The sequence below is a fragment of the Podarcis bocagei genome (assembly GCF_964188305.1).
Source record: "Podarcis bocagei genome assembly, chromosome: 16".
NCBI lineage: Eukaryota > Metazoa > Chordata > Lepidosauria > Squamata > Lacertidae > Podarcis > Podarcis bocagei.
The window spans coordinates 16,096,849-16,117,302 of record NC_138142.1 but is presented as its reverse complement, the minus strand read 5'-3'; the positions used below and the strand labels follow the sequence as shown (position 1 = coordinate 16,117,302).

The 20,454-nt window shown below is 49.1% G+C and overlaps 1 protein-coding gene across 1 annotated transcript; it reads right to left on the bottom strand.

Annotated features, from left to right (window-relative positions):
• Positions 1-3,770: 3,770 nt before the first annotated feature.
• Positions 3,771-17,331, bottom strand: LOC308575943 (solute carrier family 2, facilitated glucose transporter member 11-like). The gene is made up of 12 exons (XM_081175116.1): positions 17,312-17,331; positions 16,146-16,244; positions 15,249-15,409; positions 13,774-13,898; positions 12,080-12,209; positions 11,309-11,457; positions 10,444-10,631; positions 8,264-8,374; positions 8,039-8,140; positions 6,706-6,781; positions 4,969-5,096; positions 3,771-4,666 (listed from the first exon to the last, which is right to left on the bottom strand). The coding sequence occupies exons 2-12, from the start codon at positions 16,218-16,220 to the stop codon at positions 4,460-4,462; spliced, it is 1,452 nt and encodes a 483-aa protein (XP_081031242.1). The 5' UTR covers positions 16,221-16,244; positions 17,312-17,331; the 3' UTR covers positions 3,771-4,459.
• Between the last annotated feature and the right edge of the window lie 3,123 nt (positions 17,332-20,454).

Here is a 20,454-nt window from a genome sequence, read left to right as displayed (position 1 = left end):
GATAAAGTGGGATATCAAATCCAAACTCTTCTTCTTCCCTCTGGTGCACAAATGTTGCCATTTTCATGACCAGGGAGGGGGCGAGAATCGTAAACCGCACTGAAATCCAAAAAGGATGAAGGATAGGGTTAAAAAAGAAAGAAAAAGAACGACCCTGATTGGCAAATCATAGGGTATTCTAAACAGAAACCTGGAAATGGGCGTCATACTTGCTTGTAGTACAGGAGACCAACTTTAAGGTGAAACACGTTTCCTTTCTCCTTATGAAAATGCTGTATCATGGAGTCAGAGAATTGGGATCCCAAGGGTCATCTAATTCCAGCCCCCTGCAATGTAGTAATGCCTTGCCCAACATGGGGCTCAAACCCACAGCCCTGAGATTAAGAGGCTCATGTTCTACCGACTGAGCTATCTCAGCTGTATGGAGTACATCGCTCCCTCTTTCCCCACTCTCAATATTTACTGAATGAGCCAACAGCCTGTTTAGGTAGGGGAGACCCCCCTCCCCCATCTACCGTATTTTTCGCCCTATAGGACGCACCGGCCCATAGGACGCAACTAGTTTTTTTGGGGGGGAAATCAAGGGAAAATTTTTTATTTCCCCCCCAGGTTTGCGCAGCCATCCCCAAGCTACAAGAGGTTGACGGAGCGCTCCGTCTCCTTCTTCTGCCTTTAGGGACAGCTTGCCCCGCTGTCCCCCGAGTTTGTGGGGCTGGCGGGGGGAGAAGCAAGCTTGCTTCTCCCCCCCCCCCAGCCTCCAGATCACGTTGGGGAATAGCGGGGTGGCGGCGCTCCGCCACCCCGCTATCCCGTGAGCTTGTGGGGCTGGCGGGGAGGGGAGAAGCAAGCTTGCTCCCCCCCGCCAGCCTCCAGATCAGGTCGGGGAATAGCGGGGTGGCGGCGCTCCACCCCCCCCTATCCCCCGAGCTTGTGGGGCTGCAGGCTGCTGCCCACAAGCCTTGTGAGCCCGCGGGACATCCCTCCGGGCTTGCAAGACTTGCGGATAGCTTCCTGAAGCCTGGAGAGTGAGAGGGGTCGGTGCGCACGGACCCCTCTCGCTCTCCAGGCTTCAGCGAAAGCCTGCATTCGCCCCATAGGACACACCCAGATTTCCCCTTCATTTTTGGAGGGGAAAAAGTGCGTCCTATAGGGCGAAAAATACGGTAACTGCAAATACAAGATACCAAAAATCCCCAAAGGAATGCGGTGCTTCATCAGGATACTTAAAAATCAGCCCACCCCATACAAGTAAAGGTAAAGGGACCCCTGATCAGTTGCGGACAACTCTGCGGTTGCGGCGCTCATCTTGCTTTACTGGCCAAGGAAGCTGGTGTACAGCTTCTGGGTCATGTGGCCAGCATGACCAAGCTGCTTCTGGCGAACCAGAGCAGCGCATGGAAATGCCGTTTACCTTCCTGCCGGAGTGGTACCTATTTATCTACTTGCACTTTGACGTGCTTTCGAACTGCTAGGTTGGCAGGAGCAGGGACCGAGCAACGGGAGCTCACCCCGTCATGGGGATTCGAACCGCCAGCCTTCCGATCGGTTTAACCCACAGTGCCACCCACGTCCCCTACCCCATGCACGTACTGTGCCACAAAAACAGTAGCCAAGGAAGCAGCAGCACCCATCCTGTTTGGTACACGGTCTCCTGCTCTCGCTTACGAAGAAGGCCCCAGAGGTTTGGAGGAGGGAGGGGGATTCCAGGCATATTTTTATGTATCTCACTGGCTTCTGCTTTTGGATGAGGCAGATTGAAGGCGACACTCCACATTCTGTTTTAAAAATAATAATGGCACAGGGTAATCCTGATTTTCTGCATGAGAAAGCAAAACCCAAAGGAGAGTCTAATGTCAAAACCAACAAGCACCAAATCCACCAGGCATTGTGTTGTCTGGGTGAAGAATCTGCTACCCAACACCCACACTGTTCTCTCTGTTGTATCCTGATGGAATTCGACTTCAGATGAGAAATATGACCAGCTGATAAACAAAGCAACAACTTGCAATCAAATGGGTATGATTCAAAGGAGACCCAAGTTGCAGGTTGCTATGCCGGGCCCATTGGGAGGGGTGGGGGGAATAAAAAACTGTAGGAGGTACTTTTCTCAATTAAAAGCGCACAAATAATTGAGCAAGCTTTCAACCTCCCCAGAGGTCTTCTGAAGATTAGATGTCCCTGGAATTGCAAGACCCCAGCCTGCACTTTGAAGGAAGACCCATTGTGCAGATGGGGAGAGATTTTATAGCTATTTAGTAAGTGAATAAATGAATAGACTAATGTAAAAGGAGAAATGGATGGGGAGGGAAAAGGAAAAAATGACTCGGCCATCAGCTCTTATGTCATGTAAAATATCTGACTAGCTTTGGGAACTGAGAGATCAGATCCTTTGGAGGAAGAGAGAAACACTTTGGGGGTGTATAATTAGTCCGTATACCTACAGAAAATGAGATTCTATGGGAGTGAGCAAGAAAGGTGTGGTCAATGGTGCTGTTTACTTTTTACAAGGGAGCGATAGTGAGAGATTGAGTTTATCTCCAACTGGATTTCCACCCACCTCTGGTTATCGCCTTCCCAGATGCCCCACCTACATTGTACAGGACCAAACCTGGCATCAGTTTCCGGCTGCATAAAGAGCCTAAATATACAGGAGGGTGACCCTGCTGGGTGTGTGTCTGGGGTGGTCATTGAGCGGCTGATGGTTAAGTTCCGTGAGCTTCCTTGCTGGGAACAAGAGGGATGCGGGTGGCGCTATGGTCTAAACCACTGAGCCTCTTGGGCTTGCTGATCAGAAGGTCGGTGGTTTAAATTCACTAGATGGAGTGAGCTTCCATTGCTCTGTCTTAGCTCCTGCCAACCTAGCAGTTCGAAAGCACGCCAGTGCAAGTAGATAAATAGGTACCGCTGCGGTGGGAAGGTAAACGACATTTCTGTGCGCTCTGGTTTCTGTCCCAGTGTTCAGTTGCACCAAAAGCGGTTTAGTCCTGCTGGCCACATGACCTGGAAAGCTGTGAACAAACGGCATCTCCCTAGGCCTGAAAGCGAGATGGGTGCCACAACTCCATAGACACCTTTGACAGGACTTAACCGTCATGGGGTCCTTTACCTTTACCTTTTACTGGGAACAACCTTATTGCCAAGGTCTTTCTGACCGATCTCAGGTATTACCAGGGACTCTTATGCAGGAATGTCAGATAGGCATAGGGAGCCATGCATGCTTGATTTGGATAATAATAATAATAATAATAATAATAATAATAATAATAATAATAATAATTTATTTGTACCCAGCCCATCTGACTGGGTTGCCCCAGCCACTCTGGGTTGCTTCCAGCACATATAAAGACATAGTAAAACATTAAATCTGCCTTCAGATGCCTCCTAAAAGATATATAATGACTCATCTCCTTGACATCTGGTGGGAGGGCATTCCACAGGGTGGGTGCCACTACCAAGAAGGGCCTTTGCCTGGTGGAGGCAGGAAAGACACAACTGTGAAGGGACACTTAGGAGTCTTTATTCCCTTCCATTTGTTCCTAGGCATGCAATGCTTGCATTCAGTACCTCTTAAATTTGGTGCCAACACACTGAAGGCCCCGCTTGGATCGGCCATTTTCTGGAGTTCCCTCTGAGTCCAGCTGAAAGCGGAGCTTGGAGTCATCACCACTGAACAGCTAAGTCGCAACGTATGGTGAGCAATAGCATGATGCCAATTTTTTTTTTTTTTTTTTGCCCCCAGCCTCTGGCGCTACAGAGAGTTCTAAGAAGCCTTTGCAGAAATAATCATTGTTTATTTCATTTATACCTCACTCTTATACACCTTCTGCATTCAAAGCAACATACAGCAGAAGTAAACATTACAAAACCCAGAATCAAATATAGCCACAACTGTGGGGGTGCCAGATGACACTGAGTGAGATAGGCCTCCTCCACAGAGAGTGCAAGGAGTGAGGAATCTATGGCTCTCCAGCCATGGTTGGACTCCAGATCCCAGCCAGCATGTCCAATGAGCAGGAATGACTACAGCTACACTAAACCGTGGTTTGTTTAACAAACCATGGGTTAACAAGTCATCCCACAGAAAATTAAACAATATTTAACAATATTTGACTTGTTTTTCAGTTGCTTTTGCCTTTTTGGTTTGGTGAGGGTTTTTTTGTCAAGGCTTCAAGCAAACCATGGTTAAAGACACGTTAGACATAACACCAAACCAAGGTTCATAAGCCAACAACAAACCATGGCTTCAGATTGCAATTTGTTGGGAGTAAACAAACCATAGATAACCTGTCTCTCATGGGAAACAGGATGTAAACTGGAAACAGGATGTAAACTGGTGAAATGTCCCATCTTGGCTGAAAGCCGCGGGCAGGCTGTTGTTTTCTTTGCATGGGGCAGAGCTAGTGACTCTTCACCCTCCTCTCTCCTCTGCTCCAGAGCTGGAGATTCTGCAAACGGGGTGTCAGAGCCTGGTGCAGAAGATGGTTTCCTGAGGAACTTTATTTTCAGCAGGAAAAACTTGTTTCTTTCCATAATTCAGCTTATTAAACTCTGCTGTGATTTCCATGATAGATTTCCCTTTTGTTTCCGGGAGGAACAAGAAGATGAAAACGCCTGAGGCTGTAAGGATGCCCATGAAGATCAGGAAGCAGAAGGGGCCGAGATATTCCTGGAAAGAGAAGGGAAGGGAAAGGTTAAGGAAGCTCGCCTTGCATTCTCAAAACCCTCCTTGCAAACACTTGGCCAGTGCAGAGATTCATACAGAGCAGGATCTTGTCCACCAAGCAGGTTCTCCGGCCCATACAGGACACCTGTAATTTTTTTGGGAAGTAAACACCCCATTTTTCACTTTCAAGCAATTGCGTGCAAAATCACCCATGTCCTCATCATGGCCTTAAGTGCCCGATGTCCTGCGGCAGGGTTGATTGTGTGGGACTTGGCGGGTTGCCTGTGGCCCGTGGGCTGCCTCACCACAATGAACGGAAAGATCATCCCGAGCAGGAAGAGACCCATCCAGTTGATGAACCCCACGATCACAAAGGCCGACGGACGGAAGGTCTGGTTGAAGATCTCAACCATCACGGCAATGGTGGCTCCAGCTGGGGAAGGCAGAGAAAAAGCTAAACAAACAACAACGCACAGTGGGCCCAATTCTTTGCAGCTGATCTGCTTCAGACATTATGCGGGGAGAAGAATAATACAGTGGTACCTCAGGTTACATACGCTTCAGGTTACAGACTCCGCTAACCCAGAAATAGTACCTCAGGTTAAGAACTTTGCTTCAGGATGAGAACAGAAAGCGGGCAGCGGCGGTGCGGTAGCAGCAGGAGGCCCCATTAACTAAAGTGGTGCTTCGGGTTAAGAACAGTTTCAGGTTAAGAATGGACCTCCAGAACGAATTAAGTACTTAACCCGAGGTACCACTGTAGAATCAGAACTAATCTGATGCTCTGTCTCTTGAGACCAGGGCCCTGCAGGATCTGATCTCTTTCCGCAGGGCCTGTAAAACAGAGTTGTTCCACCTGGCCTTTGGCTTAGAATCAGTTTGATTCCCTCCCCCTCTTTCTTTTTCCTTTCTCCTCCTATGAAGAGATTGCTCCCTAATTGTTTTAATGTTGTATCTTAATCTTTTAAATTGTATTTTAATTAACTTGTTTTTATTATTGGTTGTTAGCCACCCTGAGCCCGGTCTTGGCTGGGGAGGGCGGGGTATAAATATTATTATTATTATTATTATTATTATTATTATTATTATTATTAATCTAGTGCAACCCTTTGCAGTACATGAATCTTTTCCCCAATGTAGTGCTCTAACTCAAGACCCTGAGATTAAGAGCCTTATGCTCTACCAACTGAGATGTCCGCTTGGAGACCTCACTGTGCCTGCAACCTCACCCACCCCGACCAGGCAGTGTGGGCTGGGTGCCGCCAACCGCCTCTGCACCACCCACTCAGCACCCACAGGTGTCAGGATTGGCAGAGACCTGACCAGATGCCTGGACATGCCTCACCCCAACCTCTCAACAGCAGGTGCTGAGTTGGAAGGATTTGGCCCAGTAGGAGCTGGACGTTCCCACACCTGCATATGGATCTGGGCCTGGTTGGACACGCCCGAGTAAGAAAAAAAGGTAAGTCCAGTCAAAGGCGACTATGGGGTGCAGCGCTCATCTCTGCTTTCAGGCCAAGAGAGCCGGCGTTTGTCCACAGACAGCTTTCCGGGTCATGTGGCCAGCAGGACTAAACCACTTCTGGTGCAATGGAGCACTGTGATAGAAAGCAGAGCGCACGGAAACGCCGTTTACCTTCCCACCACAGCGATACCTATTTATCTACTTGCACTGGTGTGCTTTCAAACTGCTAGGTTAGCAGGAGCTGGGACAGAGCAATGGGAGCTCACTCCGTTGCAGGGATTCGAACCGCCGACCTTCCAATTGGCAAGCCCAAGAGGCTCAGTGGTTTAGACCACAGCCCCACCCGCTGTCCCACAAACATCCAGTGTACACCGCAGTACAGAAGTGGCAAGGCCATGCGTGTGGACCATGCATTTGCGAGCCTTGCTCCCTTCCCTCCTTGCCTGCCAGGCTCCCCCAGGCTCCCCCAGGCTCCCCCAGGCTCCATCCATCGCCCTCCTAGCAGGCTGCTTGCATCTCTTCCTGGACGGGGCTGCCAGGGGCCTTTCCCCCATCCTCACCCCCTGGAGGTACTCACAAGGCCCAATTCCATAGAAGAGCACAAAGAGGAAGATGAGGACCACACTGAAGTGGTGCATCCAGAAGAAACGGTGCTGGGAAGAGAAGAAAATGGTCCTCTAAGTGGGAGTGGAAGGATCCAATGCTTCCTGTTGCAAAGGCAAGCAGAGGAGAATTGGGGGTGCCCGTGGGCTCCTGGGGGTGCCAGTCCCTTGAGGGCCAGGGACAGAGAGGGTTGTCTTAAGGAGGCTTCTGAACTGTGTCCATTATTATTATTGTTGTTATTATTATTATTATTATTATTATTATTATTATTATTATTATTATTATTATTATTATTATTTATATACCTATACCCGGGGGCTCTCTAGGTGTACAGAATAAAATCAAGATATAAAACCACAAAATACATAATAAAAAAATAAAAACAACAACCCAATAGCCCCCCCCCAAAAAAAACACATTTTAAAAGGGCATAGGATGTCAATCAGATCAACCAAAGGCCTGGTTTAAAAGAAACGTTTTTGCCTGGCGCCTAAAGGTGTACAATGAAGGCGCCAGGCGAACTTCCCTGGGGAGAGCTTTCCACAGATGGGGAGCCACTGCAGAGAAGGCCCCATTCTCGTGTTGCCACCTTCCGGACCTCTCGAGGAGGAGGCACACGAAGGAGGGCCTCAGAAGATGATCTCGGGGTCTGGGTAGGTTCATAAGGAAGGAGGCGGTCCTTGAGGTATTGCGGTCTTGAACCATTTAAGGGTTTATATGTCAAAACCAGCACTTTGAATTGGGCCTGGAAACTAAATGGTAGCCAGTGCAGTTGAACCAGGATCGGTGTAATATGCTCAAACTGTCTTACTCCAGTGAGCAACATGGCTGCTGAATTCTGCACCCGCTGAAGTTTCCAAACCGTCTGCAGAGGCAGCCCTATGTATAACACATGTGTTATGTACTAAGCTTGGATCCTAGAACAATAGGCAAGTAGGATCCTAGAATGCAACAACTGATTGGCTTGCAGGAGAAGACCAATCAGGCTACAGGAGGAAGTTAATCAGCCTATTAGGCTGGTAGGATCGTAGAATGCAACAACTGATTGGCCTGCAGGAGAAGACCAATTGGGCTCCAGGAGGGAAGCAGAATCAGCCAATCAGACGGGACTCATTGTGTAAATAATGTATATAAAAGCCTGAGGTTTGGGGGGCAAGTCAATCACTGTTTTACAAGCTGCAATAAAGAGCATGAAATCACTCCAGGACTCCGAGTATATTTCAGCATGGCAGTAATCTAACCCAACAGCTCTTTTCCCTTTCACTCCACCGCTGCCCCACATCACAGAGGACCCCCAACCGCCTTACCTGCAGCGAGAGGGTCAGGGTGAGCAAAGCCAGGACTAGGACCATCGCAGCGTAGCCCCCCCAGAGCAGAAGCTTCCGTCCAAAGCGCTCAATGAGAGAACTCTAGAAGGCAGCAAAAGGAGGGGAACCTCAGACATTCTGCCAGGAGGACACGGGCTGGGGAAATAGATGAGGGGCTCTCCCCATTTTGGGAGCACCAGCTGTGCCGCCCCCCCTTGAACTTACGCACAGGATGGACGAGAGGCACTCACACATCCCCACGCCCAGAGCGATGTACGGAACGAGCTCCTCTTCAAACCTGGCTGTGCGGAAGACTTCAAAGGAGTAGAAATAGATCTGGAAAAGGCAGGAGGAAGATGAGGAGACGTGGGGCTAGTTTGCAGGAGACGTTTTTGCCTGCAGAGCTCCACGTGTGCAGAGGCTCCCTGCCTGCCCCCGTTCCCTTCTGTTAGAAGGCAGGTGGCCTGCGGTACACACAGAACGGACACCTCCCTGCCTACCACAGAATCATAGAAACTGCAGAGTTGGGAAGGAACCCAAGGTTCATGTCAGGGAACTGCCATCAGCTCAGAGGCGAGAGGTGGAAGGGCAGTTGTGTTATAGGGAACCTCCGAAAATCTTGTGAAGCAGTTCCTCCTCTGGCGAGGAAGAAAGCCCCATCTCCAGTGGAGAGGAGGTGTTGGGACCAGGGGATGCGAGGGAGAGCCTGAACACCAGCCTGAGCAAACCGGAGAGGAGGGAAGTAGCCCTTTGCCAGTGCCCACTCTGCGCAGTCGGTTTCGGCGCAGGGAGGGGAGGAGAAGGCTGGGGGTCACGCGACTGTTATGCTGGGGAAGGTACAAGAACCGGCCACTCCCAGATTCTGCTAGCGACTGAGCCAGACATGAACTTGCGATGTTCTTCACTGTAAATAGTCTGCACTAAGAATAAAGCCTGGAAAAGACAGGTCTTGCCTGTTTGCTCTCAAGCAGCCACACCATCACCTAACAGTTCATTTAGTCCAACCCCCTGCAATACACCACATACCCCTCCCTCCAGAGAACTGGCGTGGGGCTTTGGATATGGCCTTGTTGTTGTTGTTGTTGTTTTCAGGCAACAGCTCCTAGGCACTCACATCCGCCCCAGATTTCTCTCATAGAATCATAGACTCCTAGAACTGGAGAGTCATCTAGTCCAGCCTCCTGCCAATGCAGGAATCTTTTGCCCAACGTGGCTCTCGAACCCACGACCCTGAAATTAAAAGTCTGCGCTCTACTGACTGAGCTATCAAGGAAGCCTCCAGGAAGAAAGGTCTCCAGCCAGAAGGATACAGATAATGCATAACCACTGCTGCTCGTGTGCAAATGACTCAAAGCAGGAGGCGGATGGGATCGAGGCCCTTCAAATCACTTGGCTGGCCTTTTGTTCTCTGCACCTTGACTAGTGTGTGTGTGTGTGTGTGTGTTGGAGGGGGACAGGGGCATCTTTTGCTCTGTCTCAGGCGGCAAAATATATTGGGCCCACCCTGCGTGAGCTGACCTGTCTGCTGAGTCTGCAGAAACAGGGTGGATTGACACCCGTGGTTTATAACGTTAGGAAAGGGTTAAGAAAAAGCTTCAAAATGTAAGGGTCATATTAAAGGCAAAGGGATCCCTGACCATTAGGTCCAGTTGCGGACGACTCTGGGGTTGCGGCGCTCATCTCGCTTTACTGGCCGAGGGAGCCGGCATACAGCTTCCGGGTCATGTGGCCAGCATGACTAAGCCACTTCTGCCGAACCAGAGCAGCGCACCTTCCCACCGGAGCGGTACCTATTTATCTACTTGCACTTTGACGTGCTTTCGAACTGCTAGGTTGGCAGGAGCAGGGACTGAGCAACGGGAGCTCACCCCGTCGCGGGGATTCAAACCGCCAACCTTCTGGTTGGCAAGTCCTAAGCTCTGTGGTTTAACCCACAGCGCCACCCACGTCCCTTAAGGGTCATCTTAGTCATGCGTTATTAAAATGTGACAGCAGAGGGTACTGCAGAGCTACTAACTACGGTATCTTAAACCAGGTGGACCTTTTGGAAAAGAAACTGCCATTTTAGAACAGTATTTCTAATATTTTTCTAATTACATTTTACAGGTGAGTGTAGATCCAGCCACAGACTGGCCATGGCTGGGTTGGGCCGCAGCAACCCTTCTGCTCCCCACCAGGGAGCAAGTAGACTCTCTTTTGCTGGTGCCTGTGGTTCTCCAGATGTCCCTGGACTACAAGTCCCATCATCCTTGTCCTGCTGGGTGCAGAGGCTGATGGGAGTTGGAGTCCAGCAGCACCTGGAGAAGAGCCACCATAGCTGTTTCCTGTTGTAAAGTTTGCTTGATCCAAAAGGCCATGTGACTCCCCTGGAAGCCTCCGCGTCCCCCAGGAAGCAAAGACTCAACTGCGTTGATGCCGCAGAGCTGCAAGGTGGTCATGACTGTGATCATCACGTAGAGCTGCCAGCGGAAGGAGCGGGCCTTCATCAGCTCCAGGACACGCAGGCTCTTGGTGGTGGCCACGGCGGACTTCTCTTTCTTGAGGTCCTCAATCTCTGCTTGGTGGTCACCTTCACCCCAGAGCTGCTTGATGGCTGCGGTACGGAAGGAAGGAAGGAAGAATAGGCCTGGCTCCACCCAAAGTGTCCCTTGGATCAGCTCAAGCGGCAGATCAATCCATGACTACCAGGGCAGCTCTCTACCAGCTCCACCTGGTACGCAGGATGAGACCCTACCTGCCTGCAGACTGTCTCGCCAGAGTGGTGCATGCTCTGGTTATCGCCCGCTTGGACTACTGCAATGCGCGCTACGTGGGGCTACCTTTGAAGGTGACCCGGAAACTACAACTAATCCAGAATGTGGCACCTAGACTGGTGACTGGGAGTGGCCGCCGAGACCATATAACACTGGTACTGAATGACCTACATTGGCTCCCAGTACGTTTCTGAGCACAATTCAAAGTGTTGGTGCTGACCTTTAGAGCCTTAAATGGCCTCGGCCCAGTAGACCTGAAGGAGCATCTCCACCCCCGATCGTTCAGTCTCTTGCCTTCTGTTCTGCTCAATTCACTATGTCGCAATTGCAGTGCCCTGCAGCGCCCCTTAGACTAGATGCCCAGTGCGCCAGAACCAGTCGTGCTGCTCTAAATCCACCTCTGGCATTTGCGAGCCCTGCTCAAAGTCATGGGCAACCCTGGAGCCAGCCTGTCTCAGCCCTGCTGCTGCCAGCCAGCCTGCCTGCCTGATCTGTCCAGATGGCACGGGGCTCCTACCTTTCATGAAGGCTTCTTCATTGCCCTTCTGGATCAGAAGGTAGGATGGGGAGTCGGGGAAGCAAGGGAGGGTCAGTAGCTGGACCACTGCAGTGAGCCCACTGGAAGCCAGTAGCAAAGGCCACAAGAAGTCACTGCCCAACATTTCCCTGCAGAGAAGAGAAGGAGGAGGTCAGGGGGCAATGGAGTACAATGGTTTTTTTTTGGTAAGGGAATAGTTAGGGCCAGAGGCACCAGCTTGCGAGGGCGCATCTTGCCTCCCCTTCCTAAGCTGGGCAGGAGCATTCTGGGTTGGGGGAAGAAGATGCCAGGCCTCTGACAGGATGCTGACACCCTTCTGCCTCCTTCCCAAAGCCAAGTGAGCTTTGGGAAGATGGCGGAAGGGCTCTTGGACCAATCGGAGCATCGCTCCTCCCTTCTTAAGCCAGGCAGAAGTTTCCCGTGCTTTGGGAAGGAGGTGCCAGGGGAACATTTAGAGGACTAGCCTAGTCCCTGTAGTCCACTGACCTCACACCACTGCAGAGGGGTGTCATCATCACAGGACAGCCCCCCCAACAGGAGCACAGGCCCCCGGTCCCTCCTCCGAAACCCACACATTCTTTTGAGCAGCCCAGAATTCAAAGTCCCAAACCCAAAGCATGCAGCTTTGGAACCCAAGGTTCTAATTTAAGTTCATGTGATTTTTATTCAACACAATCCAAGTCCCAAAGGCTTTTAGCCACACTGTTCTCAAGCATCTTTCAGGCAGCACAGAGGAGAAGCTGCACTTACCCCAAGCCCATCACTTGTCCCGAGACTTTCCCGAGGGTCAAGAAAACAGCCACCGTGGCATTTGTAAATCCGCGCAGCTTCTTTGGAGAGATCTCTCCCACGTATTGAGGGTGTATGTTGAAGGAAAACCCTTGGGAAAGAGTGGGGGGCATGATAGAGAAACACAGTGAAGAAACCTGCAAAACCACCCGGTTTCACTGTCTCCAGGTTCAAGGTCAACTCAAACGAATTATTATTGGCAGCTGTTGCATCTGACAGGCATGTAGCCGGGTCACGTCTTAGCAGGTCTGCAACCTGCTCCCTGCTCCACAGCCCAGCCCAAGTGCCCTGAAGCTCATCCATCTAGGTTTCCAGGGTCAACCACCCTCGGTTGAGTTCTGCCAAATGGACCAGGTTAAGCTAAAGAGGGGACGCGGGTGGCGCTGTGGGTTAAACCACAGAGCCTAGGGCTTGCTGATCAGAAGGTTGGCGGTTCGAATCCCGGCGATGGGGTGAGCTCCCGTTGCTCGGTCCCTGCTCCTGCCAACCTAGCAGTTCGAAAGCACGTCCAAGTGCAAGTAGATAAATAGGTACCGCTCTGGCGGGAAGGTAAACAGCGTTTCCGTGCGCTGCTCTGGTTTGCCAGAAGCGGCTTAGTCATGCTGGCCACATGACCCGGAAGCTGTACGCTGGCTCCCTCAGCCAATAAAGCGAGATGAGTGCCACAACCCCAGAGTCGGTCACGACTGGACCTAATGGTCAGGGGTCCCTTTACCTTTAAACTAAAGGAGACTGCAAAAATTGGGGAAGGCTGGGCAGGATTCTCTGCCTGCACAAACAATGCATCTTGACTTACAGCATCTCCAAAGGAACCAGCCCCTGCATCTCCCTCCTGCCACTGGAATTTCTGATAAGAAATGCTTTAAAGACCAATTTAAAAGACCAATGTAGTACAGTGTTACCTGGGTTCTCAAACGCCTTGGTTCTCAAACACCGAAAACCCGGAAGTAAGTGTTCCGGTTTTTGAACATTTTTCGGAAGCCGAATGTCCAATGTGGCTGTCGGCTATTGTTTCTGGGGTGCCTGTATCAATCAGAAGCTGTGCCTTGGTTTTCAGACATTTTGGAAGTCAAATGGACTTCCAGAACAGATTAAGTGTGGCGCTTTTGTTTTTCCTATTTATTTTGCGTTTTTGTTTTTGAGGCTTTTTTGGTTAATTTGTTTTTGTGACTGTGTGGAACCCAGTTCAGCTACTGATTGATTGATTGATTGATTGTGTGACTGCGGAAATGGATAAAAGCCTCCCAACCAAACAATGACTATCATCAGTGCAGGTAAGAATTTTTTTTAAAAAAAAGTTTTATCAGCTACAATATTGTCTTATTTATTTTATAGTACAGCACATTGATTATTGCTTTCATTTTATGGATCAATGGTCTCGTTAGATAGTAAAATTCATGTGAAATTGCTGCTTTAGGTGTTGTTTTTAAAAGTCTGGAATGGATGAATTCATTTTGCATTACGTTCTATGGGAAAGCACACCTTGGTTTTGGAACGCTTTGGTTTTGGAACGGACTTCTGGAAGGGATTAAGTTTGAGAACCAAGGTACCACTGTGATTTAAAAAGAAGACGAGACTGATGAAGGAACGAAAACAAAATGCCCCCGGAAGGTTGTGGTGACTTTGCTGCAAGTGCCAGGATGCTTCCTTCATACCGATGCCGACTCCGTAGAGAAAGCGCCCCAGGAGGATCATCTCGAAGGACCCGGCCATCTTGCTGAAACCCATGAGCGATGCAGCTGCTAGCATGATCAAGTTGGTGAACATCTGGCATTTCTTTCTGTAATGGAAGGCAGAATCAAGGTGAGAAAGGCAGGCAGACACAGGGACCTTAGAGCAGGCGTAGGCAAACTCAGCCCGTCAGATGTTTTGAGACTACAATTCCCATCATCCCTGACCACTGGTCCTGTTAGCTAGGGATGATGGGAGTTGTAGTCCCAAAACAGCTGGAGGGCTGAGTTTGCCTATGCCTTCCTTAGAGCAACAGCTCAACTGCTCCCGCCAACAACAAAGGGACTTGGACTTACCTCATGGCCTGATTTGCACCTGGGATACAGGTGACTCTCAGGTGGGGGGCAAACACCTTGTGCTTATTGTTCACCCCCCTGGGAAAAATGGGAAAGGAGGTATCCAATTGAATGCACAGAGCTGCGCAGGAAAAAGTGGTTTTCTGCTGCTCCAGCACTGATTAAATACCAGTACTTTAATAGTGTGAAAGAGAGCAGAGGAACCTCAGCGCCAAACTGGATCCACTCTTGTCTGCGAGACGCCTCTGGACCCGACGAAGATAGCACCAGGTTTTTCAATTATAAAACTGATGCCACACGAAGCTACCTCGGAGCTATAGATTATTAAAATTAAACGTGGAGGTAGCTGGAAAATATAATTTTAGGCAAGCACGGTTACAAAGAAAGATGTTTAAAGAGAAAGGGGGTAAATCACCATGTGGTGATTTACAAAAGTTGCGACCAGAAGCCTTGCGACGAATACAGGATAGAGAGAAACAGCATATTAAAGAGCACAAAGTACTACCTCTGAGATTTTGATACGAAAAGAAAAGAAGAGAGAGGAGAGGAATGAGAGGAACGAGAGGCTGGAACGCAAAAGGAAAGACGAGGGGGTTTGCTATATATGATTTTATTTTGGAGTTGTCTGTTGTAAAGAATGCACATTATTGTGAATAAAACAATAAAGAAACAAAGTAGTAGAAGAAGAATATATGTATTATGAAACTATTGTATCTTTTGTAATGTGTTTTTAAAAAAACTGTTGACTGTTTTCTTTTTGGAATCAATAAAGCACACACACACACACACACACACACACACACACACACACAGTGTGTGTATATGAAGTTATGAGACTTCCGTTGAAATCTACAATTTGATGCAGTGAATAGTATACCTTATTTATTCAAAAGTACAGCTGGTTACGTCTTGTGTGTTTATTGAGTACAGCGACAACAGGAAATGTGTGCTTGTTTTGCTTTTTCTAGGACAGAATAAGAGGCATCTCTTTGACTCAGACCGTCCCGCACCAACTTCCAGGGCATTGGCCTGGTGGGCTTGAACCCTATGTCATAGATTTAGATGTGCACGGAAGCCACAAATAGCCTTAGGGAAAGACTTACTTCCGATATTTTGTGGTCAGGTACCCACAGCAGACGCTTCCCAAAAGCCCCCCTATGCCGTAGATGGAAACGATGAAGGACCACAGCAAGAGGATGGTCTCTTGCGGGAGAGGGGAGCCATGCCGCTCCAGCCAGGTCTCGTTGATGAATTTTTTAATGTACTGCAAGCAAGCAAACAAAAAAATTCATTGTGCGTCTATTTCCTTTGGCTTACAACACGAACAATAAGGGTCTCTTTTTGATGTTTTGTTGTGAGCCACCTAGAGTGGCTGGGGGCAACCCGGTCAGATGGGCAGCGTGTAAGTAATTCAACTACCGTATTTTTCGCCCTATAGGACACACTTTTCCCCCTCCAAAAATGAAGGGGAAATGTGTGTGCGTCTATGGGGCGAATGCAGGCTTTCGCTGAAGCCTGGAGAGTGAGAGGGGTCGGTGCGCACTGACCCCTCTCGCTCTCCAGGCTTCAGGAAGCTCTGCGCAACCCTCGGGAGACCGGGTCCGAGGGTTGCGCAGAGCTGCTTGCAGTCCCAGGATCAGCGCACTTCTCCCCATCGCCAGCCCCACAAGCTTGGGGGACAGCGGGGAGGCAGAGCGTACCTTCCCACTGTTCCCCGACCTGGTTCTTCCAGCCCCGCACCTGGGGGGGAAATAATTTTTTTTCTTTATTTCCCCCCCAAAAAACTAGGTGCGTTCTATGGGCCGGAGCATCCTATGGGGCGCAAAATACGGTAAATAACATTGAGATGTGCAACAATTCAATTCAAAACGTAACATCGTGCTGCCATTCAGTGAACAAGGAATGCCGCTGATGATGTCACTCAGTCCAAGGCTCCCCTCTTGCGGCCTTGACAGTTCCAACCTAAGGAATGCAGGACAGTTGTGGTTTTTGTGGCTTACCAAGGAGGGGTAGTTGATCACAGAAATGTGAAACCCATATGGGAAGCTGCCACCTATGCCCAGAACAAAGATCATCTGGAACAATCCACGATATTGAATCTGTAAAGACAAAGCAAATCCAGAAGGCAATCTCCTGGTGCCCCACAGTGGGGAAAATACACAGTAGTTCTCAGAAAAATTCTACAGAATTGGCAAATGAACAAAGCTGAATGTTCAAATGCTGGAATTTACCACGAGTATTTTCATTTTATTTTATTTTAATGGATTTGGTAATTAATTCTATAGTGCAGTGGTACCTCGGGTTACATACGCTTCAGGTTACAGACTCCGCTAACCCAGAAATAGTGCCTCAGGTTAAGAACTTTGCTTCAGGATGAGAACAGAAATTGTGCTCCGGTGGAGCAGCGGCAGCGGGAGGTCCCATTAGCTAAAGTGGTGCTTCAGGTTAAGAACAGTTTCTGGTTAAGAACGGACCTCCGGAACGAATTAAGTACTTAACCTGAGGTACCACTGCACATGATGAATAGCTGGCCAGTAATGACAGATTGTCTATGATGATATGAAAAGTTTCATAATTCTTGACCTGGCTTCCCTCAGACCCCTGAGGCGTGTTAATAAGGGACCCCAATAACCTCCTTATATATTTTTTTCTTCTGATATCTGCTGCCCTCTAATGGTAAGATGCAGGCCCTATTTGGGATGAAAGGAACTGGCCAGATATTTTCCTTTGAAAAAGGAAGGACAATGAAGGGGGTCTGCTGCCATGGCCAGGAGAAAATAGGCCTCTTGCTCTGCCTCAGCCAGAAGGAAGCCACCCACTTTCCCCAAAAGCAGCACATCCATCTTCTACCACTTGCACCCAGCCTCATCGGAGAGAAAAAAAATAATTTCGTGCAGGTAAAGGGAAAGGTACCTCTGCCCATTAGGTCCAGTCGTGACCGACTCTGGGGTTGCGGTGCTCATCTCGCTTTACTGGCCTAGGGAGCCGGCGTACAGCTTCCGGGTCATGTGGCCAGCATGACTAAGCCGCTTCTGACGAACCAGAGCAGCGCACGGAAACGCCGTTTACCTTCCCGCTGGAGCAGTACCTATTTATCTACTTGTACTTTAACGTGCTTTCGAACTGCTAGGTTGGCAGGAGCAGGGACCGAGCAACGGGAGCTCACCCCGTTGCGGGGATTCGAACCGCCGACCTTCTGATCGGCAAGTCCTAGGCTCTGTGGTTTAACCCACAGCGCCACCCGCGTTCGTGCAGGTAGGATTTCTCAAAACTTGGAGACATGAGTTGGGGGCTCCAGGTCAGGTACTGCCCCCTCCCCCCGGTGACTGCAATCTCAGTCCTCTCTCTGCAACAGAGGCCTAAATGGTGACAAGAGGCCTGGGGAGCGGAGGACCTGAAATCACCACGGCAACTGCAGCATCACCAATTGAGGCAAAGGACCCCCCCTGACTATCCAAGGCAGGCAGGACACACGGGGGGGGGGGGGGAAGCTGTGGGTCAGAAAGTAAGGGCAGGAGGCGTCACACCATCCAAGGGGAGAAAACATATCCAGTACCCTGTTCCCATAGGATGCCATGGCTGCCGTGACGGTCCAGTGCGACGCAACTCATGTGTCAGATTCTAGATGCTGCCGCTATAAAGACCCCCACAGCCAAATCCTCAAGTGGGTCTCACACTAAGGTTACCAAACATCCCCGTTTCCTGGGGACAGTCCCGGATTTACATATCAGTCCCAATACAAAATCCATTGAAGCTGAAAAGTGTCCCCGGATTCACTGAGAAAAATCTGGTAACCTTATCTCACACAGAGCGCTGCTCCCCATTACTGCTGCCCCACCCTTCCTTGCCAAAGGCAAACCTTTTGCATTGCTAGTCAGACCATACTCCAAAATGCTCATATTTGAGTGGCTTTTTAAAACATGAATTCTGTTATTTGCTTGATCGATCAATATTTATGGTTTCAATTTTTGCTTTATGAGTAACTTTTGAGGATTTTAAAAAAAATGTAAAATAGCTATGGCTTATGAAGAAGGAGGTACTCACCAGGTTAGAGAAGAAGCTCCCCATCTCCGATTCAAAGACCCCCACAGGTGTGGGGGGCGCTACCAATTGATCAAAAGCCGGCTCTTTTCAACGGGATGCAACATGGGCTGCTTCTCAAACACCTCTCTCTCTCTCTCTCTCTCTCTCTCTCTCTCTCTCTCTCTCTCTCTTGTCGCTATCTTGCCAAAACCATCAGCAGGCACCAATTACTCGAAGTTAAAAATTACTATGCAGGTTTTCAATTAATGGATTAATTTCGTTTCCCGTGCAAAGTTTGGAACCGCAAAGCTAAATAGATCAACCAGCCGTGGGTGTCCACGACCAATTACATCCTCAAAAGGCAGTGAGCCCATGTGAACGCCCCCCAGACTTGGGGAAAGGGGCTTTGGCAGTTTGCCACCCTCAAATTGTATAAATTCAGTCGGGCTGCACTTCTGCCCGGGGAAAATTGCATTACCGTGGTACCTTGGTTCTCAGACTTAATCCGTTCTGGAAGTCTGTTCCAAAACTAAAACGTTCCAAAACCAAGGCATGTTTTCCCATGGAAAGTAATGCAAAATGGATTAATCCGTTCCAGACTTTTAAAAACGACTCCTAAAACAGCAGTTTAACATGAATTTTACTATCTAAAGAGACCATTGATCCATAAAATGAAAGCAATATTCAACGTACTGCAGTCACACAATCAATCAATCAATCAATAGCTGAACTCGGTTCCACACAGTCACAAAAACAAAAACAAAAAAGAGCCGCAAAAACGCAAAATAAATAGCAAAAGCAGACAGACATCAGGGTAACACTCAAATCAGAAGCGGAACACTCAAAACGGAAGTGTAACACTCAAAATGGAGCACGTTCGGCTTCGAAAAAAGTTTGCCAACCGGAACACTTACTTTCAGGTTTTCAGTGTTTGGCTTCCAAGTTGTTTGAGAACCAAGGTACCACTGTAGTTGTAAATGGACCATTGGTGCTCTGCTGCCAAATCCGGGGCTCAGCCACACTTCCGTTTTGTCCCAGGATTCCTAGTGATGGGTCTGAGAGGTTTCAGCTTTCCCCATAGCTTTTTCTGGGGAAACCTGCTGTTTACTGCCGAATCAGAACAAACATCCATCTGCAAACCCCCCCCCCCCCCATTTCTGTAATTTCGGAATGTCCTGGGGAAATTGGGACAGTTGCGGGGTATGACGTTGCAGAGCAAAAGAACCCCCCAGACCTGTGACTAGAAATCACAGGGCAAATGTCAGTGTGGATGAGCCTCAACTGTAACATCCACACTTCCCCTGCCTGCAAATACTCAGTATACCTGAAGGAGCGTCTTCACCCCCATTGTTCAGCCCTGACGCCGGGGTCCACCGCCGAGGGCCTTCTGGCGGTTCCCTCACTGTGAGAAGGGCCTTCTCGGTAGTGGTACCCGCCCTGTGGAACGCCCGCCCATCAGATGTCAAGGAAATAAACAACTATCTGACTTTTAGAAGACATCTGAAGGCAGCCCTGTTTAGGGAAGTTTTTAATGTTTGGTGTTTTATTGTGTTTTTAATATTCTGTTGGGAGCCTCCCAGAGTGGTTGGGGAAACCCAGCCAGATGAGTGGGGTATAAATAATAATAGCAATAGTTGTTGTTGTTATTATTACCGTATTTTTTGCTCTATAAGACGCACCAGACCACAAGACGCACCTAGTTTTTGGAGGAGGAAAACAAGAAAAAAATTATTCTGAATCTCAGAAGCCAGAACAGCAAGAGGGATCGCAGCGCAGTGAAAGCAGCAATCCCTCTTGCTGTTCTGGCTTCTGGGATAGCTGCACAGCCTGCATTCGCTCCATAAGATGCACACACATTTCCTCTTACTTTTTAGGAGGGAAAAAGTGAGTCTTATAGAGCAAAAAATACGGTATTTTGCCTGAAGCAGAACTTTGCATTAGGCTCTTTTGAAGTTATTTTCATTAGCTTCAGCCCGACAATCTCTATCGATCACCAGGTTGATTTGATTAGACTTCTCCAGAGACTCCAGCAAAACTGGTCTTTCACGGGGAGGGCCACCTTGTGTCCATCGATGGACTGTAAACACCACCCACTCCAACCCCTTGCTCAGGAAAGTAATATTAGTCCCTGTGGGAGGAGAGGGCCGGTCCTCTTATGGCGGGGTGGCTAGATAAAAGACGAGGCAGCAGAGAGCAGAAATGAATGGACCGTTTGCCCAGCATAGTTGTGCCCCCCTAGGCTCTGCATTAGACTTATAAACTTGTTCATAAATGATCTGGAGCTGG

Excerpts from the sequence above, each read along its gene's own strand:
- LOC308575943 (XM_081175116.1), bottom strand. The coding sequence starts at position 16,220 with ATGATCTTTGTTCTGGGCATAGGTGGCAGCTTCCCATATGGGTTTCAC. Across the intron at positions 10,632-11,308 it reads TGAAGAAGCCTTCATGAAAG|CCATCAAGCAGCTCTGGGGT; the intron begins GTAGGAGCCCCG and ends TCCGTACCGCAG. Across the intron at positions 4,667-4,968 it reads TGATCTTTCCGTTCATTGTG|GAATATCTCGGCCCCTTCTG; the intron begins GTGAGGCAGCCC and ends TTCTCTTTCCAG.